The following is a 16,419-nucleotide window of genomic DNA, read 5'->3' on the forward strand; positions in this document are numbered from 1 at the left end:
CAGATCAAATTCAAATAATTATTTGGAGATAGGTTTGTAGATTTAACGATTTGGAAGAGAAGCCTGGAAATCCTGAGATATTAGGCTGTAGTTGATCTGTTGTTGCTTATAATGGAAGTTCATTCTCCATAGTGAGGAATACCTCACTTCACCAACATGGTGTAGTGGTTTGAGCATTGAACCAGTGTATGAATTCCCACTCAGCCATAGAAGCCCACTGAGTGATCTTGGATAAATCACACTCTCTCAGCCTCAGAGGAGAGCAGTGACAAATTGGTCCTGCCAAGAAGACTCTGATAGGTTTGCCTTATGGTTGCCATAAGTCAGAAACTACTTGAAGGCACAAAACAACAACAAAAATTATTTAGCCAGTCACAATAATGCAAAAATGTGTGTCACCTTTTGTGAACTCCAATTTTTTTAATCGGACATGAAGATGTGCATAAGAGGTGAAGGAAAGGGACAGAGAGAAAAAAGTAACTTCGTGTGTAAGTCATGTTATCTGCATCACATCACCTGAGAGAGTTTTCTCTGTCACATATGAGTTTTTAAGTGTCATATTTATTCAATTATGAAGAATGTTTTGTATTTTGATGAGTTCATATCAAAGAATGAACCAAAATGAAATTATCACACAACCCTAATATCGACTGGAAAAAAGAAAAGGAAATAGCTAACTTGATGTTAAAGTTATGTCTGCCTTGGGTCTTTAGATGTAATGGAGGAAAAGGAATCTGATGACCTTGAAACACAGGACTGAAAGAAACTGAGATGTAATGGAGATTAAAAGTCTAGATTTCAGGTTGTGATCTATGTGGATAGTTTGGGTAATGTATTAGAGGTGCCACCTCCTTTTAGTAATAGGCTCATTTTTAGCAGCTGCATGGCAAACAAGTACAATATAATTGTTTTTATGATGGAAATAATTCTGCAGATCACATTTCTCAGGTGCAGATGGGTGAGAATTAGATCCTGTTCAAGACTAAAAACATAACAGAAAGCCACATATTTCTTCATAAATGAGATGGAGATAATTTGAGATAAAAAAAAAAAACGGTATGGTAGAAAGTGACACTTACACATTTGTAAATCAGTAGTTGATTGATATGATCATTCTCACCATTATTGGTAGCCTGTCCAAATCCCTGGTACTTCAGGAACTACTGAAAACTAACTTGCCTTAACAAGATACTTCAGAATGAATATAAGTCTCCAGGACCAGATGAAATACATCCAAGAGTATTAAAAGAACTGACAAAATGTCAGAGCCATTGGCAATAATCATTGAGAACTCCTGGAGAACAAGAAGTCCCAGAAGACTGGAGGAGGGCAAAGGATGTCCCCATCTTCAAAAAGGAAAAAAAAAAAAAGAGGATCCCAACAATTATCGTCCAGTTAGTCTGACATCAATACCGGGAAAGATTCTAGAGCAGATCATTAAACAAAGAGTCTGTGAACATCTAGATGGCAATGCCATACTCACAAAAATTCAACATGGGTTTCAGAGAAACAAATCATGCCAGACAACTCTTATGTCTTTCTTTGATAAAATTACCAGCTTGGTAGATGAAGGAAATGCTGTGGATATAGTATATCTGGATTTCAGTAAGGCCTTTGACAAGGTTTCCCGTGGAATTCTTGCAAACAAGCTTGTAAAATGTGGGCTAGACAAAGTAACGGTTACATGGATTGGTAATTGATTGACCATCCGAACCCAAAGGGTGCTCAATAATGGCTTCTTTTCATCCTGGAGAGAAGTGACCAGTGGGGTCCCACAGGGTTCTGTCCTGGGTCTAGTGCTATTCAACATCTTTATCAATGACTTTGATGATAGAATTGGGGGCATACTCATCAAATTTGCAGATGACACCAAATTAGGAGTAGCAGCCAGTACACCAGAGGACAGAATCAAAATTCAAAATGATCTGAATAGACTAGAAAGCTGGCCAAAGCTAACAAAATGAAATTCAACACAGAGAAAGGTAAGGTACTGCAGTTAGGGAGGAAAAATGAAATGCATAGATATAGGATGGGGGACACCTGGCTGAATGAAACTACATATGAAAGGGATCTAGGAGTCCAAGTAGACCACAAGTTGAACATGAGTCAGCAGTGTGATGTGGCAGCTAAAAAGACCAATGCAATTTTAGGCTGCATCAATAAAAGTATAGTGTCTAGATCAAGGGAAGTAATAGTGCCACTCTATTCTGCTTTGGTCAGGTCCCACCTGGAATATTGTGTCCCGTTCTGGGCACCACAATTCAAAAAGTACATTGAGAAACTGGAACGCGTCCAAAGGAGGGCAACTAAAATGGTGAAGGGTCTGGAAACTGTGCCCTATGAGGAACGACTTAGGAAGCTGGAGATGTTTATCCTGGAGAAGAGAAGGTTAAGAGGTGATATCATAGCCCTGTTTAAATATTTGAAGAGATGTCATATTAAGGAGGGAGCAAACTTGATTTCGCTGCTCCAGAGAACAGGACCCAGAACAATGGATGCAAGGTACAGGAAAAGAGATTCCACCTCAACATTAGGAGAATGTTTTTTAAATACTGTATTTGAAGGGATGACAGGGCTGTTCGACAGTGGAACACACTTCCTTGGAGTGTAATGGATTCTCCTTCCTTGGAAGTCTTTAAACAGAGGTTGGATGGCTGTCTGTCGGGGATGCTTTGATTGAGAGTACCTGCATGGCAGGCGATTGGACTGCAGCCCTTGTGGTCTCTTCCAACTCTATGATTCTATGATTCTAAGGCTGGCTTTGTTTATGTGAGATAGCCTAAATTCCCTAGAGGCATCAGATCTCATCTGATCTTGGAAGCTAAACAGTTTCAGCTCTAGTTAATACTTGAATGAGAGACTACGAATGAATACCAGGCTATATTTCAGAGGAAGGAATTGGCAAAACCACCTCTGAGTATTCTTTGCATAAGAAAACTCTAAGATATTTATGGCATTGCAATATCTTGACAGGCAACTTGCATGTACTGTACATACACACACACCTGTTGCATACTACATTAACATCTATATTTTTATTATATTTTATTGTAACCTCATTATATATTGTTTACAAGTCATCTAGACATTGCATAATACAAACAGCTTTTAAATATCTGAACAGTACTTTTCCTTTTTCTTCACATTTCTTAAACTACAGCTCATTCACCTTGATGGCATTCACTTGATCTTAGCTCAAGGGAATTTAAGAAGAGCAGGTGAAAGGAAAGCCATTTTCTATATACCAAAGTTTTCTTTAATAATAATTTAGAATGTATGGGGATTTTGTACAGAACCTTAGGCTATGGTTTAATTAGCATAACAGTCCACCCAGCCTTGCATGAAGCCACTTCTGCACAGAATGTATTAACAATTATATAACCATTCTTACAATACATTGTGTGTGTGTGTGTGTGTGTGTGTGTGTGTGTGTGTGTGTGTACAGATAAACCAACTAGCCATAAGCAATGAAAAGAAAAATACAGCTAGTCTGAACACTTGAAATGAAATGCTTTCATTAAATTTTTGGTGGCAAGTCTAAAGTCTTACTAAATTTTAAATCATATATGCTCAAATGTATAATGTATCCAGTATCTTACCCTGATTCTTTGACCATACCCCAAAACATGCAACCAATATACTGACAATAAAAAGAGCCATATGGCTGTATCATCCACATTATTTCCTTATGTTGCAGTGGTGAGTGAAAAACTGAAAATGCATAGTGTACTAGAACATGGTCTCAGCACTCTGGGCTGCCTCAGCCATGCTTCTGAGCTTGCTGATTCTTCATGTACAATGCTGCTCTGATCTGGTTTCTTCTCTGGCTGTTTTCTTGGACAACAGGTACATTTGCTGCCCTTAAACAGGAGACCTAACTTCAGATTCTGATCTCTCCTGGTACGGCTGGATGCACTCCAGTCAGAAATTCTGGAAATAGTCCTGGATTAGATGGATGCAGCGTCATACAGTTCCTGTTCTGTAACTAAACCGATCAGATCTGGTCTTACTCTATGGGGCAGCAGAGAAACAAATATTTTTTCTCTTTACATGGCAGTTGTATATATATTTAATGAGGCTCATCTCTACCCTAAACTTCGTTAACAGGTAAAGTAGTAGTCCCACTTTACTCTGCTTTAGTTAAACCTCATCTGGTATACTGGTTGAAAATATATTGCAGAAATAATCTCGTTTGAGACCACTTTAACTGCCCTGACTCAATGCTAGGGAATTCTGGAAACTGTAGTTTTCTGAGGCATTTAGCTCAGGAAGCTGTGGTGCCACAATAAACTACAGTTCCCAGGATTCCATAGCACTGAGACAAGGGAAATTAAAGCAAATTATTTCTGCAGTATGTTTTGGACCACTGTCTCCATTCTGGGTACCACAGTTCAAGAAGGTTATCAACAAGCTGGAACAGGGACGTAGCTAGGATTTTAGGAAGGGGGGGGGGTTCCAGACTAAGTGCCACCATTATAATGGGGCTTGAGTGCGGCGGCGCAGCAGCACACACCATTCATTTTTCTAATGGAAGGGGGGGGGGGCCCGCCCCCCCCCCCCCCCCCCCCCCGGCTACATCCCTGGCTGGAACATGTCCAGAGAAGAGTGACTGAGACAATTTGGAAATCAAGCCTTATAAGGAATAGCTTAGGGGATTTGGTATGTTTATGGAGAAGAGAAGATAGAGAGTGACCTGATAGCTGTCTTTAAATATCTGAAGGATGTTATGTAGAAGATGGAGCTAGTTTGTTTTATGCTGCTCCAGAGACTAAAACATTAACCAAGGATTCAAATTCAAAGAAAAGAGGTTTCACTTAAACATTAGGAAGAATTTTCTTGTAGTTTGTAGAACAGACTGCCCTTGAGGGTGGTGGAATCTCCATCTTTGGAGGTCTTTAAGCAGATGGCTATATTTTAGGAGTGCATTAACTGTGCATTTTTGCATGGCAGGAGGTAAACCAGATGACCCTTGTGATCCCTTTCAAATCTAAAAGTCTATGGGTCTATGATTCTAGGGAGCTAATCACATGCACATTTAACTTGGCTGCATCCTAACGGGATATAGCCAGGATGCGGAATTCAGGCGTGAATTATTGCACATAATTCATCACTGATTCCTCTGGCCAAGTACAGCCTGGCTGCATCCCGGCTCCCAGGAACACTTCAGCAGCTGCTTTTCCAAGTCAGAAAGCTCCTGGCTTTGAAAAACAGCCTCTAAAGCACGCTTGGGAGCCAGGATGCAGCCAGGCTGTACTCGGCCAGCAGAATCAGCGGCAACTTGCATACGATAATTCCCACCTGCATCCCGTGTCCTGACTGCATCCCATTAGCGTGCAGTTGGATTAAATTGTGCATGTGATAAGCTCCTAGGACCTGCTTTCCACATTGCTGTCCATTTTCACTGTTCTCTCCCAAATCCATTCCCATTTGTATTTACCCTACTCCTGATCCTTCTCTTCCTCTTGCTCCTCCTCTTTAATAAATGCATTGTTGATATTTTTTTTAACACAAGTATATACAAACATTCCTCTTTATCCATGTCACCCTGTCTCTGCTTCTAACTGATCTGCCATTGTCAGCCCTTCCCACCTCAGTCTCTAAACACATTTTGAGAGAAACAAGAGGAGGACTAAAAAAAATACAACAAAGAGAAAGCAGAGGAGGACGCGTTTTCAGCATTTTTGCTCCCCTCTTCCATCAGAGATTTACAGAAGTGACTTCTCTCTTGAGCACATTCCCAAATGGCATGAGGACTGCATGTTGCTGATCCTCCCGCAAATTTATCCATGCTGCATCTTCTCAATTTGTTATGTTTGAAGCTGCCTTTCCATTATAAACATTTTATAGGCTCCATCGGGCCTGGCCTGAGCTAAGAACCTGAGCGCTCCCTCCAGTCCATCTGGTGCCATCCTGCCATGGAGGAAGAGATGCAGGCCCAGATCCATCAGGCCTGGCCTGAGCTAAGAACCTGAGCCCTCCCTCCAGTCCATCTGCTTTGGTCCAGGCCTCAGAGGGAGAGAAGAACTGCTGAACCTGATCCCCTTCCGCACCACCATTCCCATCTCTTTTTGTGTCATGTCATTTTAGACTGTAAGCCTGAGGGCAGGGAACCGTCTAATTAAACATAATAATTGTAAAACACTCTGAGAGCCTTTAGGGCTGAAAGGTGGGGTATCAATACCATAAATACACAAATAATAAAATATAATGTAACTCCAGGGCTTACATAGTAACATGATTATAAAATGTTCTAATATGCCCACTCTTTATTCCAGATTGGCTACACAAGACCAACACTACTGTGGCCACAATGGAAGATCTATTGAAATAAAAAAAAAAATGTTTGGTTCTGGTATTAGGTTGCAAAATAAATATGGTCACATTTCAAAGTAATTGATTCAGTAACAGTATTATTTACCTCTTACTGATATTTGCAAACTATTTCATGTTTCATTTTTTCTTCAAGAAAACAGGAATAGCAATAGCAAGTACATTTCTATACCGCTTATCAGAGCACTTAAGCACTCCCTAAGCAGTTTACAAAGCATAAGCTAATTGCCCCCAACAATCTGGGGACTCATTTTAGTGACCTCAGAAAGATGCAAGCCTGAGTCAAGTTTGAGCCCTTTTGCTGGTATTGAACTCGCAGCCTTATGGTTTGTGATTGAGTGGCTACAGTACAGGCATTTAACCACTGTGCCACCAGGGTTCCAAATTGCTGGATAGCAAAGAAAGAAACAGATCTAGTAATTTTTTTTTATACACACATTCAAGCATCGACGGTTTGAAAATGTTCCCCAAAAGTATAAATTTCAAATATCAAACCTTGATCTTCCATTTTTTATAAGGGACACCATTTTGCTATGTCATTATATTTAATGGGACTTGAGCGTCCACAGATTTTGTTATACACGGGGGATCTTGGAACCAAACCCCAGCGTATAACAAGGGTCCACTGTATCTATAAACAGAGGGGTGGTGGTTTTGGAAAGTTGAAAGATAGTGAAAGTTAATGTGTGATTAAGTAGATGTCTTGACTGTGTATTTGGTGGTGCACCACTTGCTTTACATTGACTTTCACACTTATAATGAACAAATAAATTTAAGATAATTTATAACTGTCATTTTTTTGGCATTAACCATAAAATATACAATAACTAAAAACATTTGAGGATTTTTTAAAAAAAAATTGATTTCACCAATTCACAAATTGGAGAGGACAAGTTTTGTCTTGATTCTCAAACAGTTATGATGTAAAGCAGACTCATTAAATCATAAGTACTTTAACCTTTTCTTGAAAGAACTGGACGATTTAAAGATTTATAAAGATATTTTGCCTAAACTAAGAAGTGACTCACATTTGACATGTAGTGAAATGATAATGGTGATTTCAACAGGCACTCTAAGAGCATTTCAGTCCCAGGAGAGTAATTCAGTTCTGGTTACCTCTTTGCATTTTGAATTTAAACTTTTTTTCTAGGCTTTTAATGTGCTGCTATCTGCCAAACCATGACAAAGTTACACAGATATAATTCAGCAAACTAAAGGCTAACAAAATTGTTATCCAATAATTGCAGACACTGAATTTAAAAGAAACACTCCAAACTGCAGATTCAGCAGACCACCCCACTTTTAGAAAATACGGAGAAGAAAGACTATACAGTGGGTCCTTGTTATCCACTGAGGTTTGGTTCCAGGACCCTCCATAACAAAATCCGTGGATGCTCAAGTACCATTAAAGACAATGGCATAGCAAAATTATGTTCTTTATATAAAATGGAAAATCAAGGTTTGCTATTTGGAATTTACACTTTTGGGTGGGGGGGGGGGAAATATTTTCAAGCCATGGATACTTGAATCTCTGGATAAAAAAATCCATGGATAAGGAGGGCTGACTGTATTTCTGTTCCAGCCAGCATTTTGGTACTGATCGCTTCACACTGAAGAGGCTTTCTGTTTCTGTGCTATTTTTAGTCTTTGTTTTTAATTTAATGTTTTAAATTGTTTTAATTCTATAGACTCTTTTACAATAATAATAGTGACTCTTAATTGTTGCATGTTTTTAGCTATATGTAATTTCACTTGTATTTCATTTTATCCTGTAAGCTGCCTTGAGTCACAGTTTTTTGAGGGAGGGGGGTAGGGTATAAATAAAATGACTGGTTGATTAGTAAATTCTTAAAACTATAAGAAACTTTAAGAACATTTTAAAAATGTCTTTAAAATGTACACCATCTATTCAGTTAAATATGTATTATTAAGTAATATCTCCTGGCTTGGTCCCTACCCCAAGCCCCCATTAAGAGCCAGCAGTAGGATCAAGTAGAGTAGATTAATTCAGCTTCTGACTGGGATGCAAGGAAGATGACATTTCCACCTCTTTCTTGGTAATGAGCAAGACTGAGGCAGGGAATTGTGACAGGAGTCTTGTTTCTGATTGTCACCGGCTTCCTTCCCAGTGGGAAGGAGATGGTCACCAGCTAAACTGATCTACATCTCTTGATGCAGCTGTTGCTTGGTAAACCATTTATGGTTGTGACAATAGTATCACAATTGTGACTACATGGCATTAGTGTATACAGAGCGTTACACATCCATAAATCTAGGTTGCAAATTCCTAACTGCAATATAGAGTGCCAGCCTTATTTTTTTAATCATTTTAATATTTAAGCTTTGTTCATTTAGGAGAGAAAATAGTGCCAACTGTGACAAAGCATACTAGGAAAATTATACTGCAATCTTAATCCTACAGTGTATCCATAATAATTCAGCATGTCTTGTTTATTAATTAATAATAATAATATAATAATAAATTGTTTACAGTATTTATATACCGCTTTTCTGGAGATCAACACGGTGTACAACAGCTAAAATTATGACCAAATGTCATGATACAGTATAAAACAGTTGAAAATAATATTACAATATAACAATCAAATACAGTTATCTAAAAAACAGCATAATTATATAGAATTAAAATCAGAAAATAAATACATAGCTTAATCAATTGGGGAGTACTTTCACTACAAAGAGTTGGGAGGGTAAGCTTGTAGGAAGAGATAGGTTTTTAATGCCTTTTTGAAGGCTTCCAGTGTCCCACTGAAGCAGATCTCTTCTGGAAGAGCATTCCAGAGAGTGGGCGCTATTGCTGTATAAGCTCTTTGATGGGTAATTGCCAATCTCACCTTAGGGTGTTCGAGTAGTAATTTCCCTGTAGTTCTAAGAGTGCGGGGTGGATTATGCAGGGAGAGGCATTCCCTCAAGTAACCCGGGCCTGAGCCATTTAGGGCTTTAAAGGTAATAACCAACACTTTGTATTGGGACTGGAAGTGAATTGGCAGCCAGTGAAGATATTTTAATACGGGAGTTATATGATCTGATCTAGCTGTTCCCATGATCAATCTGGCTGCAGCGTTTTGAATCAGCTGAAGCTTTCAAACCTGATACAAAGGTAGCCCCATGTAGAGCGCATTACAGAAATCCAAACAAGAGGTTATCGGTGCATGTACTACATTTTCTAGGTCCTTTCGATCCAGACAGGGACGCAGCTGGCGTATCAGCCAAAGAATTGATTGCCCCAGATATTACATTCAGCATAGTTACATCAGTTACGTCACTTGGGTTCAAAAGAACCATAGTCTAACACATCACGAAGCTTCTGTGCATTGCCTTTGAATGGCATCTATATAGATAGAACCAAAAAGTATGACAGTCCTGTGTACCATTATGTCATCCAAGTTGTTCATAATATTATTGAGCCAGTCCTATAGGAGTTACTAACTCAACATGTTACATATTGTATTCAGTGGTAGCTGTCCACAGGCATGTGCCTTCTGTCAAATCTGCCTTGGGCAGTTGTGGGGCAAATACACTCTGAGCAAATTTGGGTGTCTGTTGAGGAAGGAGAGTACAGTGAGCCCGCACCATACATGGACTCCTTATAGGTGGCTTTCAGCATACACTGAAGCCGCCTGGGAAATGGGCGAGTGCCCCGCCACGCACACATTGTTGCATGGCGAGCACGAGCCCCATTATATCCAATGGGGATATTGAATGGTGCACGTGGCCATGGGGTGCGCACACGGCTGCGCAGCGAGCATAAGGGGCTCAAGCTTACACATTTTTTGCTTTACACCGGGGGGGGGGGGGCACTGTATATGAAAATCCTGCGGTGCAAACAGAAGACCAGTCAATTGATGTTGGATGTAGTGTTATGCAATGTTTTAGATATTTTTTTAAAAAAGATTATTTTTTAAAGATTTACCCTAAAATTTAGGGATTACATATCAAATAAGAAAATGTGTTTATTTCATGTAATCTACACTGCCTATTTTCAATTGCCTGAGTCCAGGCTGTGGAATTTCATTCCAAGGGAGGATAGGCTGGCCTCATTCCTTTTGTTCTTCTACCAGCATGTGAAGATCTTTTTATTTAGGTGAGCTTTTGGCAACTGACTGGCTTGTGAGGAAGGAGATTTTAATGGGAGTGAGTGTGCTATCCTTTGAAAAAAGACACCTGATGTACATTTCAATTCATTATTATTGAAATTGTGACATGCTCTGACCCATGGCTCCAGAGGTTGTTATGAGGCAATATTCTGGCATGTCCCTACACTGTAGAAAGCAATTTCAGGTGCTGTTGAATGTTGGTGGCAAGGTGGCAACCATAGTGTTAAACTTGGCAGGCACCAGCCAAGTTCTTTGGTGGCAGCCAGAACAAGTTAAGCAGCCGTGTTGACCCTGATGGGTTTGGGGGCCCAATGAATATTAATTCAGTAAAATTAGAAAAATCTAAGCATGAGGTAGAATTCAAAAGGATATCCAGTTTTTTTCTAGATATAGTTTCTAGGGTTGCATATTTAGCATTGACACCATGGTCAGATGCTGTTTTGAGTTCCATTCATGGAAGAAAAGAGGGATACAAAGAAATGTGTTTGAGAGTATTTGTACAAATAAATAAATAAACAATGCAACATCCTGAACCAGGGATGCATATAGCCCGAACAGTGATCTGTGACAGCAGTTATTCCACATTTCACAGGGAATTAGTGCAAGTATACCACTATTTTTATTCATTGTCAACCTAAAAGCTTTGTGATAAGGCAAGTGAGACACTTAACCAAATCTAAATAACCAAATATCTCAATGCCTGCTCTTTGTTGCTATGCATGTTTGCTTACTTTACTATTTAGTGGTGGCTCTTCTATAAAGTAGTGAAATTATTTTATTTTGAATATCAGGTTGTTGATAAAACTTGTTTCTACACTCAAGATTTAAGCCTAGAATAATTAGACCTATTATTGTCTTTCCTCAATGTACCATTATATTTAATTTGTACTTTTTATCATGTTGATATTCACTGAGATATGCTAGACTCACACAATGCTTTAGCTATGCTAAATGGTGCTGATGTTTTATTTCACTCACCTGCACACTAAGATGATTCCATTTCTTCACAAGAATTCTCCCCAGTGTCATTACCTTTATCGGTGGCTGCAGCCCATTTACAGTGCGGTAATAAAACATGGTCTCTTTCTCAGAGATTGTAAGCTTGAACACAGTCTGCCCATCAAGAGCTTTATCCACCACACACCTATGTAAACAATAAAGAAGAAAAACCAAAGGTCAGTTCCTAGAAAAGTAGCTGGGTTGTATTAAACAGCAAAAGGAAGAACAGAGAGGAAAAACATGATCTGACTACTTTATGGAAAATTATTTATAAAATTAGGCTGGAATCTTATTGGGGGTAATGAAATAAAGGCCATTTGAAACTTCTGAGTTTTACATATTACTGGACAAGCTACCATCACTGCAAAAGGGAGGTTTGGTTTATATAGTCACTTCTCAACAGACTTTTTTTTATCCATGAATTCACCGCTTGACTACAGTAGTGTAATCAAGCAGTCTCCCTTATATAAAATGGCAAAATCAAGTGTGTGTGTGTGTGTGTGTGTGTGTGTGTGTGTGTGTGTGTGTGTATATATATATATATATATATATATATATATATATATATATAAACTTGATTTTGCCATTTTATCTAAGGGAGACCGCTTGACTTCACCACTGTACATAATGGGATTTGAGCATCCACAGATTTTGGCAACCATGGGAGGTCCTGGAACCAAACCTCAGCAGATGTTGCATCAATAGGCTATACATTTGTACTGTATATGTTATGTTATATAAATGCAAAAGTATCTAGTTTCTATGCTCCAAAAAGAAGGTTTGTATGCTTTGTGGATCATCCAAAGAAATCCAAAATCTATCTTGCCTCCTCCCGTTCCATTACTAGGTTGAATTTTACTTTGGCAGTGATTGTGGAATAGTATTTTCTATCATGCCTAAGAACCAATGGGATGGAATGGGGAGGGGGGATAGAGTAGGTCATATGGTATACACATCAGTTTGTTTTTCAACAACTGCCTATCCCACACCATCAGCTGCTTGACCTTGCTCTTCCCCTGCCTAGCTCTGACTTTGTCACTAAATTCATACAAATTCATATCAGGTCAGCATACATGAAATTATAACCTCAGATGCTCTAAAATTTATGAACATTGTCAGTAAACATGAGCACCAGTGATGAAGAACATTTTAAAATGTAGGGGGCTGCATGTAGTGCCAGGCATATAATGCCAGGTATGGATGTACACATGTTTATACACATATTAGGGCACAGGGTTGAAGGGATTTAAACTTTAAAGCTTCATCCCTTGCCCACTAAGATTAAGAGATGGGATTAAGGAAGAATTTCAGATCACTGATAATTTCCAATGCTTGAGCTCAACTTGTGTAATAGTGAAATGCAACATAAGTGTCCGGGGTGGTGGTGGTATGTATAGTGGGATATGCCTCTGTCATTATGATGTTAGCATCATAGATAAAAATTAACAGCTGTTCAGTATTAATTAATATTAGTCACCCTGTTTGATAACTTTTTTGCATTAGCTTGGCAGTTTAAGGCTAGAAAAAGATTTCAAGGCTAGGAATGGATGAGGGAAAAGGATATGCCTCTGTTATATACAGTTCTCTTGGCTATTTAAATAATAATAATAAAATCTTTATTTATACCCCGCCCTTCCAAAAGATCAGGGCGGCTTACAAATGCACCGAAGTGCGAGCAGTATACAGTTAAAAACACATTAAAACAACAGCAATTCAAAAACAATAAAAGACCCCATTAGCCCAACCTCACGGCCACGAGAGAGGAGGGAGGCCCACAGGATGTTTAGTCGGGGAATGCCTGATTGAATAGGAAGGTTTTGAGACCCTTCCTAAATTGGGCCAGGGTGGTAGATGAGCGGAGCTCTGTGGGCAGCGTATTCCAAAGGGCTGGGGCAGCTATGGAAAAGGATCTTCTGGCTGTAGCAGCCAACCTTAGCCCCAGGCACCTTCAGGAGTTGCTGCCCAGATGTTCTGAGGGTGCGAGGCGGAATGTACGGGGAGAGGCGGTCCTTCAGGAATCCTGGACCCAAGCCATTTAGGGCTTTATAGGTAATCACCAACGCCTTATATTGAGCTCGGAAGCGGATGGGCAGCCAATGGAGATCTTTAAGCACGGGTGTTATATGGCTGGTCCTGGGAGCACCAGTGACCAGCCGCGCTGCCATGTTCTGCACCACTTGCAGCTTCCGAGTTTGGTATAAGGGTTGCCCCATGTAGAGTACGTTGCAGAAATCCAATCTCGAAGTTACCAGAGCGTGTACAACAGTTTCAAGGTCCCTCTGGGCCAGGTATGGGCACAGCTGGCGAATCAGCCGAAGCTGATAACAGGTGCTCTTGACCGTCGCATTCACCTGAGCAGTCAGGTGAAGGGACGAGTCAAGAAGCACCCCCAGACTGCGCACGGAGTCCTTCACAGGGAGCGTGACCCCATTCAGGACAGGTGGAACCACCGCCATTCCTGAACCAGGGGGGGGCCTATCGCTAGTACCTCCGTTTTCTCTGGATTAAGTTTGAGTCGGTTTTCCCTCATCCAGCCCATTACTGACTCCAAACAGGCCACGAGAGGAGAGAGGCCATCCCCAGTCACTGCATCAGTCGGAGACATAGAGAAAATGATTTGGGTGTCATCAGCGTACTGATAACCCCGCGCCCCATGTCTCCGGATGATCTCTCCCAGCGGTTTCATGTAAATGTTGAATAGCGTGGGGGACAGAATGGCTCCTTGAGGGACCCCGGTTTTAAGGGCCCGCTCGCTGGAGCACACGTCCCCCAGCTGCACCATCTGGGACCTCCCAGAGAGGTAGGAGCGGAACCACTGGAGCGCAGTGCCCCCGATTCCCACCTCAGCCAGGCGCCCCAGAAGGATACCATGGTCTATGGTATCGAAAGCCGCTGAGATGTCCAAGAGCACCAGCAGGGACACGCTTCCCCTGTCGACGCTCAGACGGAGATCATCGACCAAGGCGACCATGGCCGTCTCAACCCCGTGACCCGCCCGGAAGCCAGTTTGAAATGGGTCCAGATAATCCGTTTCATCCAAGACCGCCTGAAGCTGGATCGCAACCGCCCTCTCGATCACCTTCCCCAAAAATGGTAGCAGCGAGACAGGCCGATAATTATTATGTACCAGGGGGTCGAGGGAGGGCTTTTTTAGGATCGGTCTTACGATGGCCAATTTAAGATCCGATGGAAATCGCCCATCCCTCAGAGAGGTGTTAATTATCCGGCGTAACAATAGCGTTACCACCGGTCCCCCCCTGGGCCGCTAACCACGAGGGGCAGGGATCGAGAGAGCAGGTTGTTTTCCGAACACTTCCGAGGATCTTGTCCACATCCTCGGTACTCACCGACTCAAACTGATCCAGTATAACACAGTCCACGGAGGCTCTGGACACTTCTACCCTAGGCTCTGCAATAACATCGGCGTTCAGACCTTCGCTTATGCGAGAAGTTTTATCCACAAAAAAGTCATTAAAAAGGTCACAGCAGGCCTTAGAAGGTTCAAGGATCTGGTTCAGGGCAGGAGGGAGCTGAGTTAGCTCCCTGACTACCCTGAACAACTCTGCCGGACGTGACTCAGCGGACGCAATACGAGCACCATAGAACGAATTCTTTGTTGCTCGTATTGCCTCTCCGTAGTCCTTCAACAGCCGGTCTAGGAGAGTCTTGTCGTTTAAGCAAAGGTATTTCCGCCAACGGTACTCTAGCCGTCGCAGAACCCGCTTCCTCGCCCGGAGATCTTCCGTATACCAGGGCTTACGATTGGAAGCGGGCCTGAGAGGACGCTTGGGAGCGATTCTGTGTATAGCCCCAGAAAGACCGGTATTCCAAATATCGGTAAGGGCATCAACAGAGTCGCCGTCATTTCCAACCGCAAGTCCCTCTAAGGCTTCTTGGAACCTCTCAGGTTTCATCAGCCTTCGAGGGTGGACCATCCTAACTGGTCCACCACCCCCGGGGGGGATCTGGGTAGAAGCCTTGATTTTCACCTCTACCAGGAAATGATCCGTCCATGACAAGGGGGAAATATTAGCAATTTCCGCCCACGGATTTTCCGCCTCCGAACAGAAGACCAAATCGAGAGTATTACCTGCACAATGCGTAGGACCCTGTATCAGCTGGGACAGGCCCATGGCCGCCATGGTGTCCATGAATTCCCGAGCCGCACCGGATAGAACGTAGCTGGCCGTGAGGGAGATGTTGAAGTCACCCAGGACAAGAAGCCTGGGTGTCTCCAACATCAGCTCAGCAACCAGCTGTGTCAGCTCGTTAAGGGAGTCCGCTAATGCACGGGGTGGCCGATACACTAACAGAATCCCCAGACTGTCCCTAGCCTTTAGGGTCAGGTAAATACACTCGATATAGGTGGTCTGTCGGAGATGGTTCCTGGTGAGGGACACGGTGTTCCTATGTATCAAGGCCACACACCCCCCCGCCCACCTAACCTGCGTTGGTCCTTCACCGAGTACCCGACGGGCAGGGCCTGAGCCCACACAGCATCCCCTTCAGGCCCCAGCCAGGTCTCGGTAATGCAAGCCAGGTCACACTTAGAGTCCTCCAGGAGATCCTGGAGGATGTGGGTCTTGTTATTAATAGACCTGGCATTGCACAGGAGCAGCGACAGGGTTTGTGGCACGGTTGGAGTGACCCTCAGGTCCATCAGGTTGGGATAGGGACAGGAAGGCGAGATAGATATGATGCATCTGTCCCGTCTTCCCCTGGAACGCAAGTCCCTTCTCCCACCGCCATACCTCCCCCTGCCCCACACTACCTCAATTGGAGCCCCGCCCACCAAGATGTTATCCCCGGCCCAGGCATCCCCCGCATCCCTATCCCTCCCCCACCCTCCTATGGCTGTTAACGGAGCAGGGGTTAGCCACTGTAGGCATCCCCTGCTCCTAAGGCTATTCTAGCCTCCTGAACCCGCTGAGACTGCGCAGCTGCGCAGGAGCGCAGCGTCGAAGCTCCCACG

The 16,419-nt window shown here is 42.2% G+C and overlaps 1 protein-coding gene across 1 annotated transcript in view; it reads right to left on the minus strand.

The window, feature by feature from the left end:
- USH2A (usherin) overlaps window positions 1-16,419 on the minus strand; it is a 665,459-nt gene that overhangs the window by 638,066 nt on the left and 10,974 nt on the right. Inside the window, 1 exon segment of the mRNA XM_042475774.1 lies at window positions 11,427-11,592. Coding sequence (XP_042331708.1) covers window positions 11,427-11,592 — 166 coding nt within the window.

Source organism: Sceloporus undulatus, chromosome 1, assembly GCF_019175285.1.
Source record: "Sceloporus undulatus isolate JIND9_A2432 ecotype Alabama chromosome 1, SceUnd_v1.1, whole genome shotgun sequence".
In the NCBI taxonomy this organism is placed as follows: domain Eukaryota; kingdom Metazoa; phylum Chordata; class Lepidosauria; order Squamata; family Phrynosomatidae; genus Sceloporus; species Sceloporus undulatus.